General features: G+C 40.2%; 1 protein-coding gene across 6 annotated transcripts in view; it reads right to left on the bottom strand.

Annotated features, from left to right (window-relative positions):
* The window catches only part of GPR107 (G protein-coupled receptor 107), a 91,175-nt gene that overhangs the window by 53,049 nt on the left and 21,979 nt on the right, over positions 1-16,147 (bottom strand). For all 6 annotated transcript variants that reach the window (XM_041724381.1, XM_041724382.1, XM_041724383.1 and 3 more), the window contains exons 2-7: positions 8,126-8,248; positions 7,758-7,808; positions 7,426-7,505; positions 6,332-6,471; positions 4,726-4,763; positions 3,079-3,135 (exon numbers count right to left, since the gene is read on the bottom strand). In XM_041724381.1, the coding sequence (XP_041580315.1) occupies positions 3,079-3,135; positions 4,726-4,763; positions 6,332-6,471; positions 7,426-7,505; positions 7,758-7,808; positions 8,126-8,248 (489 nt within the window). The remainder of the gene's footprint in view (positions 1-3,078; positions 3,136-4,725; positions 4,764-6,331; positions 6,472-7,425; positions 7,506-7,757; positions 7,809-8,125; positions 8,249-16,147) is intronic.

Genomic DNA, 16,147 nt, shown 5'->3' with positions numbered 1-16,147 from the left:
ATTTTTAGTTCCTAAAATAAGAATCATATGAGGTTTCTAAGAGATATAATTTTTTAAAAAGTCAGTAGAACCATCAAAGGTTGATCAGAGTAGGCACCTGACCCTTAAAAAAAAAAAAAATCAAACAAAAATGTATATTTTAAGAGTGGGAATAACACCTAACAGTCCTTTTCCTGCTTTAGGCAGACAAACTATCATCCCTGCTCTGTGGATGGAGCAGAAAAGCTAACAATGACTGCCTTGTCCAAAATTAGGAGAATCCTGGGTAGCAGAACAGCAAGCGGTCACCTACTGACTTCTTTACGTGAAGACGTGAAGCCAGAGAAGAGGCAGTCTGTCCACTGCCTGTTTCATGTACCTTGAGAATCTTATGAACTGGTTATCTCAACAAATGTCCTTAATCACCACACAAGCTGCTTTCCCCATGACACTCACCCTAACACAAAGCTTTAGTAACTGACAAATGTGTATATCCTACCATGCTTTCCTTGGTGATTTCTTTTTAAAAATGGCTTAAAGAAATTTCAAAAAACTTATGGTCTTGGGACGCCTGGGTGGCTCAGCAGTTGAGCGCCTACCCTTGGCCCAGGGCGTGATCCTGGAGTCCACGGATCATGGACTTCCCTGAAGTCCCTACATGAAGGGCTCCCTACATGAAGCCTGCTTCTCTCTCTGTCTATGTCTCTGCCTCTCTATCTCTCATGAATAAATAAATAAAATCTTAAAAAAAAAAACTTATGGTCTTAATAAGCACTTTCAAGTGAGAGAAAGAAAAATACCTTTTATATTTTCTTAAGGAGGTAGTAAACAAAGTGGTTAAACACATGGATGGGCCTTGGAGTCAGACAAACCCAGGTTTGAATCCTCCCCTTGGGCAAATTACTTAACCTCTCTGAGCCTCAGATTCCTCATCTGTAAAAGGGGAATAACAACAGTACCTCCTTCACAGAGTTACTGGCAGGATGAACTGAGGTAATGACAACGTGTAAGCACTCCACACCCTGCCCGGCACGCATCTACTCGGTTCCATAATTACTAATGTACAGCCTACCACAGGCCAGGCCCAAGACTAGGGATTTCATATACATTGGAAAGAAAAGAAATAAAAAACCCTCTTCCTTATGGCTACCTTCTAAAGGGAGCCACAGAAGATAATCATAGATAAGTGAGTGGAGTACATTGCATGTTGGAAAGGAGAAGTGCTAAGGGAAAACCAGCAGGAGGGAAGAGATGGGAACTGCATTTAAAACAGGGCGAATGGGGCAGCCCGGGTGGCTCAGTGGTTTAGTGCCGCCTTCAGCCCAGGATGTGATCCTGGAGACCTGGGATCAAGTCCCACGTTGGGCTTCCTGCATGGAGCCTGCTTCCCCCTCTGCCTGTGTCTCTGCCTTTCTCTGTGTGTCTCTCATGAATAAATAAATAAAATCTTAAAATAAAAATAAAAATAAAACAGGGCGAATGGAGGAAGCTTTGCTGAGAAGATAACATTTGAGGAAGGCCTGAAAGAGGAAGAAATTAATCACTGGATTCTGGAAGACAAGCATTCCCGCCAGTGAGTACAGACAAGAAGAGCCGAAGGCCTGACTGTTCTTGGGCAAGGTGGCCTCTGTGGCTGGAGCGGAAACCGGAGCTGAGGTCAAATAAAAGATAGCGGCCAGACCACATGGCCTTGCAGACCAGGAAGGGCTGGAGCTTTTGCTCTGAGGCAGATGGGAAGCTGCTGAGGGTTCACGGCAGACAAGCATCCAAAGGCTCTCAGTTAGCAATTAATACCTACAGTTACTAAATTTAAAGACCACATAAAAATTGTTAGATAGAGTAACTTATGCTGAAAGAAATCAGAACAGTGGATGCAGGGACAGGGGACGCTGAGGTGGTAAAAATATAGAGAATCTTGACAGACTGGGTTCCATAGTGCATGCATTTGTCAGAACTGAATGAACTACACATTTTAGACCTGTTCAGGGCAGCCCTGGGTGGCTCAGCGGTTTAGCGCCACCTCTAGCCCGGGGTGTGATCCTGGAGTCCCGGGATCGAGTCCCACATCAGGTTCCCTGCATGGAGCCTGCTTCTCCCTCTGCCTGTGTCTCTGCCGCTCTCTCTCTCTCTCTCTCTCATGAATAAATTAAAAAAAAAGACCTGTGCACTTGTGATGCCTGGGTGGCTCAGCAGTTGGGCGCATCTGCCTTCAGCTCAGGGCATGATCCTGGAGTACCGGGATTGAGTCCCACATCGGGCTCCCTACATGGAGACTGCTTGTCCCTCTGCCTCCCTCTTTGTCTCTCTCATGAATAAATAAATAAAATCTTAAAATTAAATAAATAAATAAAAGACCTGTGCACTTGACCCAAATTATACTTCAACTACTATAAACTGGTCTGAAAAGGGACAGTGATTCTTACAAATTCATGATAAAAGATTATTTGTATAGTACTTCCAAAGCATTTTCATATTTGAAAAATGATACTTATAACAACTCTATGAGATAAATGTCATCACTGTTCACTCTTAGATGATTAAGAGCAAGATCTAGGAGTTCAGTGAGTTGTCTGAGGTCAGCCAGTAAGTGGTTGCTGAGACCCCATCTAACGTCCTACCCCATCCATAGGCTGTGATGCTGCCATAAACACTCATGAACAGTGAACAACGGGGCCAGCTGCGCAGCTCACTCAAGGCTACTGACCCTCGGTGAACTCCTCTCTAAAATCCTACCAACCTCCTAAATGATCACCAATGGTCCTTCTAGGTACAGAATTCGGTGCTTCTGGCACACTCTGAATGAGAGGCAGAGGCGTAGCGACAGTCAGGCAGATATGCATTGGAATCTGGGCCCTGTCACTCACATTGGACATTCACAAAGTCACTCATTCTTAGATACATGATCTACTAAGTGGTGGGTAACAACAGCCACCTTGAAGGTTTGCTATGCAGAGAAAACTACTGCATTCAAGTGACAACAGTATCACTTGATAGGTAGTATGCCTAAATCATTATTAGGCATTCAAAATTCCTTTGCAAATTCATCCTTTTACATGGTAAAGATAAATCCTATGAAGATTACTCAAAGAGAATACATACCTGAAAAGAAACTGCCCCATCACTATTGTGAACAGAAAAGGATTTTTCTCCCGTTGCCTGAAAAAAAAAAAAAAACAATCTGTTTTAGGACGATACTGGCAGAAAATGTATACTAATTAAAAAACAAAAACAAATAAACAAAAAACACATCCTTTTTAAATCCTAAATTTGTTGACCTTTCAAAAACTCTCTGAAAATAAAATTCACCATCCTTTTAAGATGTGTGTGATCCCCTTTCACAAGGAATGGTAACTCTTCCTCACCCACTTCCTTTCTCAACAGTCTCTTCTGTAGCCCACTAACCTTCTATTCCCCGTCCCCGCCCCCTGATCTTCTGCCTGGAGCACATCACCATTCTTACAGCTTCAGAAGGACTACTGATGCCTACCCCGGTTATATCCTACCACGTCACCTGGACGGTATTCACAATTTGATCAACATATTATTGCCATTGGTGCAAGCGGACTAACTCTCAGCCATGAGAATGAATGAACTACTGATACACCCAACAACATACATGAACTCAAACGCAATTATGCTGAGTCCAAGATGACAAAAAGCACGTACTGCATTATGCATATGTATAAAGTTCTATGTTACTCGTCTACAGAGGCAGATCAGGGGCTGCTTGAGGATGGGAAGATGAAAGTGCAGGTGATGATTATGTTCACTGTTTTGATTGTGGTGGTGGCTTCACAGGTGTACACTGAAGTCAAAACTTACCAAATTGTCACTTCAAATATATGCAGTTAATTGTATGTCAATTGTACTTCAACACAGCTATTAAAACCATCTGGATGCCCCCTCACTGAAAAAATCAAGATATCCCAAACCAAAATGTTCCCAATTTTTCCTTCTGCTATCTCTACCATCTAATTCTTCTACCAAAATAAATAAATAAATAAGTAAAAATTCTACCTCCTCCCCCCAACACCATCTTCATCCCTTACCCCACATTCCATGGCTCTGCTCTAGCACAGATCCTCAAGACACTAAACCTGTATTGTCACAACCGCTTTCTGCCTGGTCCTCCTAATTTCAGTGTCTCCCTCTCCAAGGCTGCTCTGTACATTACTTTCATAACAACATCTGCCCCAAACACCATCTGTATCATAGTCCTTCCTGATCAAGAACTCTTGACAGCTTCCTATTTTCTGCACATAAATAAATACCCTCTACTGTCTGGCCTGATATTATCTAAGATGCCTCTCTCTGCTCCCAAGACATACCTTTTACTTCCCATAGGCTGGCACCCAGCATTTGTCATGCTTGTTCCAATTTCCAGTCTTTGCTTATGACATTCCTTCCTCTTCCCCAAACAAATCCACCAAAGTCCAAGCTCTGATGACAACTCCTCCCCAAGGGGTCTCCCCTCACTATCTGACCCTCTACTATGTAAGTGCTGTACAACTCAGAACTCAATTTTACTTTGAAACTCTTCAAATGTAGTAACATTATCTCTCCAAACAGACAGCAATTCCCTGTGGACTATGCGTGCATATGTGTTTAGGTGTGTACCTGTATGTATGTATGTAAATAAATACATCTACACTCACACGCATATCCCCACATATATATCCACACACATATATACATATGTACATATACAGCCAGGAAAGCTGAGCACAGTGGGTGATCAATTCTTACCTTTGAATCTACTGTACTTCTTTTAGATTTTCCACCATCTAGAAGCAGAAACATTTAAAAGATATTATTGCATGATTCAGCTTGTACATGTATTACAATATCATTTTATGAGGCTCTAGCTTGCCTAATATCAAATAATTCAAACAAAAGGGGAGGCTGTTTGTGATCTTGTAGACTGACAACTCCTCAGATTCCAAAACAACTCTTAAGCTGCAGGAGCAGCAAACTAGAGCTTGTTACGTTATAAATGTTCTCTAATAAAAAACAATATTTAGTACCAACAGGGAAATCATCTCTAAATAATCTAGTGTATGTTATTGTCAGAGATGCCATATGAAGTGATGACCTCCTCCATTTTCTAAGTTAACACATTTGAAGAGTTTATTGTTTTAAAATACATCTATGTTTATTTATACACATGGAAAAATTAATAGCAAATAATAGCACAATTCATACTCCCCCCCCCTCCCCAACAAGGTGTGTTAAGACTGCTAATGGCTTCTTTCATGGATCAGAGAGGGCATCTGTGCCTTATTTTCACTTAAGATACCCTCCATGGGGAAGACAGGATTTCAAGCTCCCTGCAGGGAGAGGGTTTCAGAATAAAAGAAGGAAAAGAATATCTTCTGTGTAGGGCATGCTTATGTAAGCAAGAGGAACATGGACAAGAAAGGAATGGTGTGCAGACACTAAGCTACACCATCACACAAATGTAACATTTCTGTATGTCTTTTAATTTGGGTTATTTTTGATGAGCTGAGAAAAAAAATGTGTAAATAATACAATAAATAGTAAATTCTCTTTAAAAAACTAAACTATCAAAGCTGACAGTTAACAAAAGAGGCAATAAATATAAACTGGTTAATCAATGTCTGGAGAAAAAGTGCAGCCTCACTAGTGAGTGTGAATACAAAACCAAGAATATCTTTTTTACTTTTTGCTTTGGGATTAACACAAACTAACAAACAGACACCAAAAACCCAATGCTGGCTAGGACATGATGATGTGGGAAGTTCCTACATATTTCTGAAAAAGAGCATCAATTCTTACAACGCATTTGGAAAGGAAACGCATTCTTACATCTGCATCGATATTCTCCAAAGTATTCATACCCTTTGAACCAAATATTCCAATTCTGGGAATCCATCCTAAATAAAGTTCTAGATATGACCAAAGTTCTACAAATAAAGAACTCCCCATGCAGCAATATATATAATAGCACAACAGTGGAAATACCTCTCAAGGGGAAAGCTTGAGCAAGTTACAGTATCCACATAATAGGAGGTCTGGTAAGAATGAAGTGTCTGCACGTTGAGTGAACAGGGATGTTTAGGGAATTATGACTTTTAAAAATCAAATGTTCCAGACCCAGGAAAGAGCCCAGAAGGAGCCCAGATTACTAAAGTTCTGGTGCTATGAGGACAGAGGAACAACTGTTCTTTCCTTCACCTTCCCCACAGTTTATACCTTTTTAATGGTTAAATATTTTTGTATAACCTCTGAAATAAAATAATGCTGTGACTGTGTGTGTTTTTACTTAGGGACAAAAAAAGAGTCTAAAGAGCAGGCCAGTGAAGAAGATGCTGTTCTGGGCTTGACAGCTGACCTGGTTTTAGCTGCGTCTGGTTGCCTGCTGAAACGGGGTTAGCCCCAGGCTCCTGGCTCTGGCCTAGGACCTTCTCATCCTTGCTGAAGACGATCTTTGGCAACTGGGTACCAGCTTCTGGTGGGGATCTTACTTTCACCCTACATTCAAAATAAGAAGAAAGAAAGGAAGTTCAAAGTAATGCAATGGCCATCTAAGTACCACGTGTTGGACACCGTCTCGGGGTCTAAATCCAGCATCTCAGACAGTCCTTGCGACATCCCTAGTGTAGACTGTACTGTACTGGCCGTGTTGTGTGTCTGCTGAAATGGGGACTCTGGAATCTTAATGACTTGCCCCAGAGTGTTGAGGCCAGAAGCAGCTGGACGAGGATCCAGCACTCTCACACTGAAACTTACCTTCCTAGCACCCACACAGATGGACATATTTTCCCCCTAAGTGTCTATAATGTGTTCCACAAGGGGAATGGAACAAGGGATAAAAAACCAGTAAGGTGTCCAAGTGAACTCTAGGGGGCAAGTGAGGGGCAGGAGGCACTAACAGGGGCCTAACATGCATTTCCTCTCTTCTCCCTTCTGAGCAGACATCATCCTGCCAAGGAGTGGACACACGAGCTAATCTAGCACAGTTGAGCTGGAGCGAAGCACTTTTCACAGGGGAGAGGCCTCCCTGTCTCCCTGGATGTCAGCTGGATGTGAATAATGAACTCACTCTATTGAATACACCATGCTACTTCACACTGCTCCGCCTTTGCCTCCAATGCTCTTCCTTATTTATCTAGTGAAGTCCACTCACTAAAAGGTTGGTTGGGCCAAGAGTTGCCTGAAGCCTTCCCTTCTCTTTTATGGCTCACAGTTTCTCTGCCCCACTACCTCTCTATATTGCCATGATCATCTGTATTGGTGTTTGGCCTCCCTCGTTAACCTACAAGCTCCTCAGGTGTGGCACCTCCATCTCCCTCATCGTGTTCCTAACTGCCAGCACTCCGCACAGTACTTGACACGTGGTAGACACTCAGTAAATGGTAGCTGAACAAACAAATTCTCCCAAACTTTACTCAAGGACAGAACTGAAGGAACATTAGAATTACTTACTCACTTCTGGAGATGTCTAGGATTAGAAGGGTGACAGAGACTGACTGCTTTTTTAAAATACAGTAATTCACATCTTCATCCTGAGAAAGGAAGACCCAATTGTATATCATCTTATTCATTCACACTAGAATAAGAACAAAAAGTTTTCAGACACAAGGCAAATGAATGCTCCAATCTCTATCCCAAACAATACAATTGTGGGTGCTCAGAGATGCTACAGAGTCAAAGCAGCCACCACAGTAAGAAAAGAACACTGACAGAAGCCAGGTGTTCCCACCCGGCATCTTGGACTCATGTGAAAGGAGTGATCAGATCATGCATGGAATGCTCACCAGGTAAGAAGAAAATCCATCATTCTTTGTGCGATCTAAGCTGAATCCAATCTAAGAGGGGTAAAAAGAGTAGAGGTAAATATCCAAATGAGGCTCTGGCATCCAATCTTTCTACTCCAAGAGCAGAAAAGGTGATTCTTTGGCCTAGCCTTCTCTTGGTTTTCTTAGCATTCATTTTGAAAAGGAATCACTAATTACTAAAATTATTCAAGAATGACAACTTCTGTGTTTAAAGTAAAACTATCTTATGCCTATTCACAAGTTTAATTTTCTCCATATTCTGAGACTTCATATTTAAGTGTGGGGTGAAGCTCTCATATAATCAACAGAAAAGGATAAAGCCCTTGACCTCCTGGGAAGGCACTTACAGTTGTGTCCTTGTCTGTGGCTCCTACAGGTTCATTGACTGAAAGGCTACTGACGTTAACCACCATGTAGCCATCCTTGAAGAATCCAAAGGTGTTCAGATGAACTTTATGCCTCACATCATCCTAAAAGATTTGAAGTGGTGGAATTAGTAATGGAGAAGTTAACTTGATTATTGAACCTATTTATTTGCTTGAAAAACCACAGTAGCTAGCTAGCTAGTTACTGTTGTCATATGCTTGGCAATATATACAATATATATACACTTTATCTTGCTCCAAAAGCTGAAGACTCATTAGAAATTCGTAAGATATCAAGAGTTTTGCAGAAAGAAGCACATAATAGATTCAATTCATTCATATGCATGTGTAAGGATCCCAGGGTCAGACTTGGTGGTCTAGGTGTGAATTTCAGGGAAGGAGGAACAATGTTTTCGTCATCCTCACAAGCTTCCTGTTGGCACAGGCCTAGCATCCAGGAGGCACTCAAAACATGTTGGGGGGTGAGGGGAGAAGAGGACAAAGCTGCCCCAAGACTATACTCGTTTTCATAAACGTCTTATGAGTTTTATGTACCTGGCTCCTCCCATTGCAGGATGATGAGGGATACCTGATGTTACTTTTCTAACCTACAATTTTTTCTACATTTGCATCTAAAAATGACATCACATATGATGGGTTTGCAGGAAACAAAGCCTTATACAAAAGGAATCCAGGAATTAGCCGGGTGGAGACAGATCTCTCGGACATAGGATAACCCTGAGATTTGCTGAAACTGACCATGTGGGCAAATGCCTACCACATTTGCTTTTGAAACTGCCTCAAAGCTGTGAGTCCAATATCAACTAAGTCAATAAATTTTAAGGCCAACAGAACAATAGTATTAGTGAATACTTCTCAAGTAGAAGCTCCACCAAGACACTTCCTACTGTGTAAAGTCATGAGTTTTATTTTTATTTTTAAGATTTTATTTATTCATTTGAGAGAGAAAGAAAATGAGCAGGATGAGGGATAGTAGGGAGGGAGAGGGAGAAGTAGACTCCCTGCTGAGCAGGGAGTCCAAAGTGGGGCTCAATCCCAGAACCCTGAGATCTTGACCTGAGCTGAAGGCAGATGCTTAACCGACTAAGCCACCCCAGCACCCCAAGTCATGAATTTTATATAGAGAATCATTTGCCTAAATGAGAGCACTTCAGTAAGGCCACAATAAACTAACAGTTATTAAGTAGCTCCTAAATGCCAGGCCCCAAACTAAGCACTTTTCCAAAACCTATATTTGGTTCTCAAATCTGCATAGTCATTTTTGCTACCGTTTGTATCTTGCTCATATTTTTAAATTCTACCCTTTGTTTCTTTTGATTTTAAATATAGTTATTTGACAATATGTCGAGATGCTCTGGAGGCTCTAGTTCTACTTTTCAGTTGTCTCTGCTGGCTTTGCCAGCAGGTTGTATCTTTGGTTCAGTGGTAATTTTCTCCTTCTAGACTTGGATCTCCTGGACATCAGAGGGAGTCTAATTGCAAATCCCAAAGACCTCCAAAGAGAGGCTGTGGATCAGATCTTTGGCAGAAAAATCATAAACTCTAACCCTCTACAGAGCTAAAACACATTTTTTAGCCATTAGGAGGGTTATATTTTCTAGCCCACTCTTATATTCAAGGAATATAGCTCTGAGAGTCCTATAAGATTAGGGGCTATGGAGAGGGACACAGCTCCATCATCCCCCCACCCCATCCAAGGCTTTGTTTGGGGCCTGCTCCTAGCCACCCACTCATACTTTGAGGCTCTAGAGGCCAAGTTTCCGCAGTGCCTCAGGGCAGCCCTGGCTTGTATTCTTTTACCCTCCAAGACTGCAGCACCCTGGCCATCTTTGGTTTTTGGCCCCTGGGAATTTCCTGTATTTTCCCCGGATCCAGCTATGCATTTAAAGCATGTTTCTGGACTTCCGCTTCCTGGTAGGATGGAGTGGTGTGCAGTACACCAGAACCCCCAGGGAGAACAAAAAAAAGCAGATAATAGAAGTTATCCGCTGAAAGGCAGAAGAGGGCTGCTAGACCACAAAACCCAGAAAAGCTACAGCTCATGTCCTTTCTCAGGATTCTGAGAGAAATGATTTGACTATGTTCAAAACTCTCCCAAAGATGTTACAAGGCTAGTAGCATCCTAGATGCACAGGAGAGAAATCAATTCAACTACGTATGATGGATGCCTTAGGACACTTTGGCTTCATTGACAGAATTTCCAGATGTGAAGAGCAGGAGAGACAGAATGAACAAATTCTTGCCACATGCAACAACATGGATGAACTTCACAACATGATACTAAGAAAAACGAGCCGTATCACCATGGGTATAACCAAATCGAATGCAGGGGGAAGTGACAGAAGTTAGGATGAGGATGCTTCTTGGGAGGAAGAGACTTGTAGTCACTTGCGGGGGTTGGGGGGTGGGGGTGGCTTAACAAGCTTCTGGAAGTGCTTGGTAAAATTGTTTGTTGCTGGTTGCATAAGTGTGTTTATACTGCAGAAATTCACTGAGTTATAAGCTAATAGTATTTTTTTTAGCCGTACATTATACAAAAAGGTTCAAATTTTACAAGTATGCTTGTTTTATTTTAACCAGCATTTAGAAGCTGGGCAGCAAAATGGAAGCCTGTTAAAAACTGCTTAACTCATTTAGTCTACCGCAAAATGTGTTCTCCAGGCATTTTGGGGGGAAATGTTTCAATTACAAGCTTATAACAGTTGATCTTCCCATATAATTATTACATTCCTTTATTATTTGTTCTTACTTCTATATTATCATTTCACTTAATGAAATAATGCCACTCAAAACACATTTTTGAAGAATATTTTGAACACTGATAACTGCAGCACAACTTCACATTTTCCACAGCTAATGAGAAACAGGCTTTCTTGTGATAGCTCATCCTTATCCAGCCCAGGGTTAATTCAGAGTAGCTCCACGATAGGAATGCAGACACAAGTTCAGGGGTGAAATGACTACCCAAAACAATGTAGACCATAAGTGGTGAAGCTGGAATTTCAACACTGATCTGATGTAAAAGCCACTTTCACACTACCTTCTCCCAACATATGAAAGTAATCATGACAGAATATTAAATTCAAGTTGGACAACCTGGAAGAAATGCACAAATTCCTAAAAACATACAACCTCCCAAGACTAACTCATGAAGAAAGAGAAAATGTGAACTAATAGTGAATAAGGAGACTGAATCGGTAATCAAAGAGGAAAGACAGCTAAGGCAAAATTAAGAACCCCTCTCAAACTCTTCCAAAATACTGAAGAGAAGGTAACATGTCCAAGCCCATTTCACAAGGCCAGCATTATCCTGATACCAAAGCCATATAAGGACACTACGAAAAAAGAACATTACAGGCCAGTATCCCTGATAAGTACAGATGAAACACCCCTCAACAAAATATCACCAAACTGAATTCAACAGCATGTGAAAGGGTCATACACCATGATCACATGAGATTTTCCCTTAGGATGCAAGGATTAACAAATTGAAAGGAAAAAAATCCTATGATCATCTCAATAAATGCAGAAAAAGCATTCAACAAAATACAATTTCCTTTCATAATGGAGACTCTCAACAAACTAGGTATAGAAGGAATGTACCTCAGTATAATAGAGGCCATATAGGACAAACACACAGCTAACATCATCTTCAATGGTGAAATGCTGAAAGCTTTTCCTCTAAAATGAGGAACAAGATAAGTTCTCTCACTCTCAACACACCTATTTCAATCTAGTACTAGAAGTCCTATCCAGAGGAATTAGCCAAGAAAAAGAAATAAGACACATCCACATTGCAAAGGAAGCAGTAAAACTGTCAATATTTACAGATGGCATGTATTTTACATAGAAAACAAGAAAGACTGCCAGAAACCGTTAAAACTAATAAATTGGCAAATTCTTTAAAGCTAGTGTATAAAATCAACATACAAAAATCAGTGGCATCTCTAGACACCAACAACTAAGTATCTTAGAGAGAAATTTAAAAAAAAATTACGATAGCATCAAAAACAATAAATTACTTAGGAGTAAGTTTAGCCAAGGAAGAGAAAGATCTATACAGTTAAAACTACAAAAGCAATGATGAGAAAAACTGAAAGTACAAATGGAAAGATAATCTGTGTTCATCGATTAGAATTAATATTGTAAAAATGTCCCTACTATCCAAAGCAATTTACATATTCAATGTAATCCCTATCAAAATTCCAATGGCATTTTTCACAGAATTAGGCAAAAGAATCCTAAATTCATTTTTTTAAAAAGATTTTATTTATTTATTCTTGAGAGACAGAGAGAGAGAGAGAGGCAGAGACACAGGCAGAGAAGCAGGCCCCATGCATGGAGCCTGATGTGGGACTCGATCCCGTGTCTCCAGGATTATCCCCTGGGCTGAAGGTGGCGCCAAACCGCTGAGCCAACCCAGGCTGCCCCAAGAATCCTAAATTCCAATGGAACCACAAAAAACCCCAAATAGCCAAAGCAATCTTGAATAGAACAAAGAATAAAGCTACAGGCACTGCACTCTCTGATTTCAAAATATATTACAAAGCCACAGTGATCAAAACAGTATGGTACTGGCATAAAAACAGACACACAGAATAGAAAGGGCCCAGAAATAAATCCACACATTTATGTCCAACTGATCTTTGACAAAGGTCCCAAGATTGCCCAATGGGGAGAGAAAAGTGTAAATGGTATTGGGAAAATGAGATCTCCACATACAGAACAATGAAAGTGGACCCTTTCTCACTTCATGCACAAAAACCAATTCAAAATGGATTAAAGACCTAAAATGTAAACATAAGATCTGAAACTGTAAAACTACTACTAGAAGAAAACATAAGAAAAAATCTCTTTGACACTGGTATGGTCAATGATTCTTGGGGTAACCAAAAAAGCAGAGGCAACAAAAGCAAAAATAGACAAACAGGGTTGCATCAAACTGAATAGCTTCTGCACAGGAAAGGAAACAATCAACAGAGTGAAGAGACCAGCTTTTGGAATGAAAAACAGTGTTTGCAAACCATGTATCTGATAAGGGGCTAATCTCTGAAATACATAAGGAAACTCAAACAATTCAATAGCAAAACAAAAAACCACCCCTCCCAAAAACAACCCCAAATAACCTGATTTAAAAATGGGCAAAGGATCTCAATAGACATTTCTCAAAAGACATACAAATGGTCAACACATATATGAAAATTTGCTCAACATCACCTATCATTAGGGAAATGAAAATTAAAACCACAGTGACAAATCACATCATACATGTTAGAATGGCTAATATCAAAGAGTCAAAAGGGAACATGTGTTGATGAGGTGTAGAGAAGAGGAGATCCTTGCACACTATTGGTAGAAATGGAAACTGGAACAGTCATTATGGAAAAGAGTAAAAAGCATCATTAAAAAATTAAGAATAGGACTATCATACAATCCAGCAATCCCACTTCTAGGTATACATCTGAAGGAAATAAAATCGAAATATTGAAGAGATATAGCTACACTCCCAGCATTTTATTTACAATTGCAAAGTAGGGAAACAACCTAAGTGGCTGTCAAGGATAAATTGGATAAAGAAAATGTGTACATATACACACATAATGGACTATTGTTCAGCTTTTAAAAAGAATAAAATCTTGTTATTTGCAACAACATAGATAAACCAGGAGGACATCATGTTAAGTAGAATACATTAGACACAGAAGGACAAATACTGCATGATGTCATTTACACATGAAATCTAAAAATGGTGAATTCATAGAAGCAGAGAGCAGAATGGTAGTTATGAAGGGCCAGGGGGTGAAGGGAAATGGGGAGATGTTCGTCAAAGGGTATGAAGTATCAGATACGCAGGATGAATAAGTTCAGAGTACAGCATGGGAACTAATATTGTATTGTATACCTGAAATCTGCTGAGAGAGTAAATCTTGTTCTCACACACATACACACAAAGGTTGCTATGTGAGGTGATAGATATGTTAACTGGCCTGACTGTGATAATAATTTTATAATGTATATCAAAACACCACATACATCTTAAATACATACAAAAATTAGGCTTCAAGAAACCAATTCTTTGTATTACCTGCAAAGAGCAAAATCCAAACTAACTACAGTAAGAGCTAAATTTGCAAATATATACATATATTTTTATATGTAAATAAATTTGCTAAATTTGCAAATATATACATATATATTTATTTATTTACACTTATTTATTTATAAAAGATTTGAAAGAAATTCATCAAACTATGAAAAAATTAATACTGGGGATCCCTGGGTGGCTTTGGCCCAGGGTGTGATCCTGGAGTCCCGGGATCAAGTCCCACATCGGGCTCCCTGTGTGGAGCCTGCTTCTCCCTCTGCCTATGTCTGCCCCTCTGTCTGTCTGTCTGTCTGTCTCTGTCTCTCATGAATAAAGTCCTAAAAAAAAAATTAGTACCAATGGGATGTAGGCAACAATTTTTCTTTATACTTTTCTCTATTTTTAAAATTACTGGGGCAGCCCAGGTGGCTCAGCGGTTTAGGGCCACCTTCAGCCCAGGGTGTGATCCTGGAGACCCGGGATCGAGTCCCACGTCGGGCTCCCTGCATGGAGCCTGCTTCTCCCTCTGCCTGTGTCTCTGCCTCTCTCTCTCTCTGTCTCTCATGAATACATAAATAAAAATAAAATAAAATAAAAATAAAATTCCTAACAATGGTCATGTATTTATAATTAAAAAAAAATCAAAAAATTTTTCAGTATATTCATTTGCCAGGATTATATATAAGACCCTCACATAACCATCTCCATTTTAAGCTATCATATCATATCAAATAAGGTATGTATGGAAGATCTTAATAAGATATGTATGGGATCTTATTCTCACATAACCATCTCCATTTTAAGCTATCATATCATATCAAATAAGATATGTATGGAAGCAACTGCAACCCTATTTCGCTTTATAAATCATAGAAACAGAAATTTTGAAACTAGAAGGAACTAGGAAGGTCATACATAATCGCTCTTTCAACTGTATTTGATTCAATTCAGTGTAAGTAAACCAATATTTACAAAACACCACTAATGGCTGAGGCCCCAAAAGTGAAAAATAACTCAGTACCAAAAATAAAATTGCCAATAGTCAGTCCTGACTGAACAGGAATATAGAAGCCTCTCCTTCCACCGTGGGAAGCCAAAGAGATTGGGCACTCTGGGACAAATGCCCCATCTATTCTGTCTGTACCTCCTATGCCAGAGCGCTCCAACCAACATCTGGAAATGGGGTAGGAGTGAGAGAGAATCCTCAGCACTCAAATTTCTCCCTCCTAGAAAGAGCAGCGAGGTCAGTTTCTGGAAGACAGAGCGACAAAGCAAAAGGAGACATAGGCAAGAAGGGGGTGCCAGAGTAGGGTTAGGATGCCAATATCAGACACAAGCAATGAAAATTTAATTACATTTTCAACAACCACCTTATTATTTAAGATTTTTTTAATGTAATCTCTACATCCTACGTGGGGGCTTGAACTCAAAACCCCAAGATCAACAATTACATGATCCACCAACTAAGCCAGCCAGGTGCCCCAGTATTATTTCCATTAGCACTGACACACCAGTAATGTTTGTCTGTCTCTCCAAAGATTTCAGATTAAACATCTGATCTTGTAGCCAGTACTGTGCTAAGAGCTTTATCTACCACCACTCAGTCTTACTACAACACTACGAGGTAGGTGTTATTGTGCCTATTTTATAGATGAGGAAACAGCCTCGGAGTGGTAAAACTTGCTTAAAATCCTAACATTAGTAGTTGACAAAGCCAGTATACTAACTCAGGTTTATTTAAGCCCCAAACATGTGTTTTTAGCCACCTCATACTCTTTACCACCAAAATAGAGTTTATCTTTTGTTTTAAAATTTTACCTTAGGCCTGGGTGGCTGGAGCATCTGCCCAGGGCATGATCCCGGGGTCCTCAGGTTGAGTCTCACATCAGGCTCCCCGC

Source organism: Vulpes lagopus, chromosome 12 (assembly GCF_018345385.1).
Source record: "Vulpes lagopus strain Blue_001 chromosome 12, ASM1834538v1, whole genome shotgun sequence".
Classification (NCBI taxonomy): domain Eukaryota; kingdom Metazoa; phylum Chordata; class Mammalia; order Carnivora; family Canidae; genus Vulpes; species Vulpes lagopus.
The sequence above is the reverse complement of the archived record's forward strand: the minus strand, read 5'-3'. Positions and strand labels throughout refer to the sequence as shown.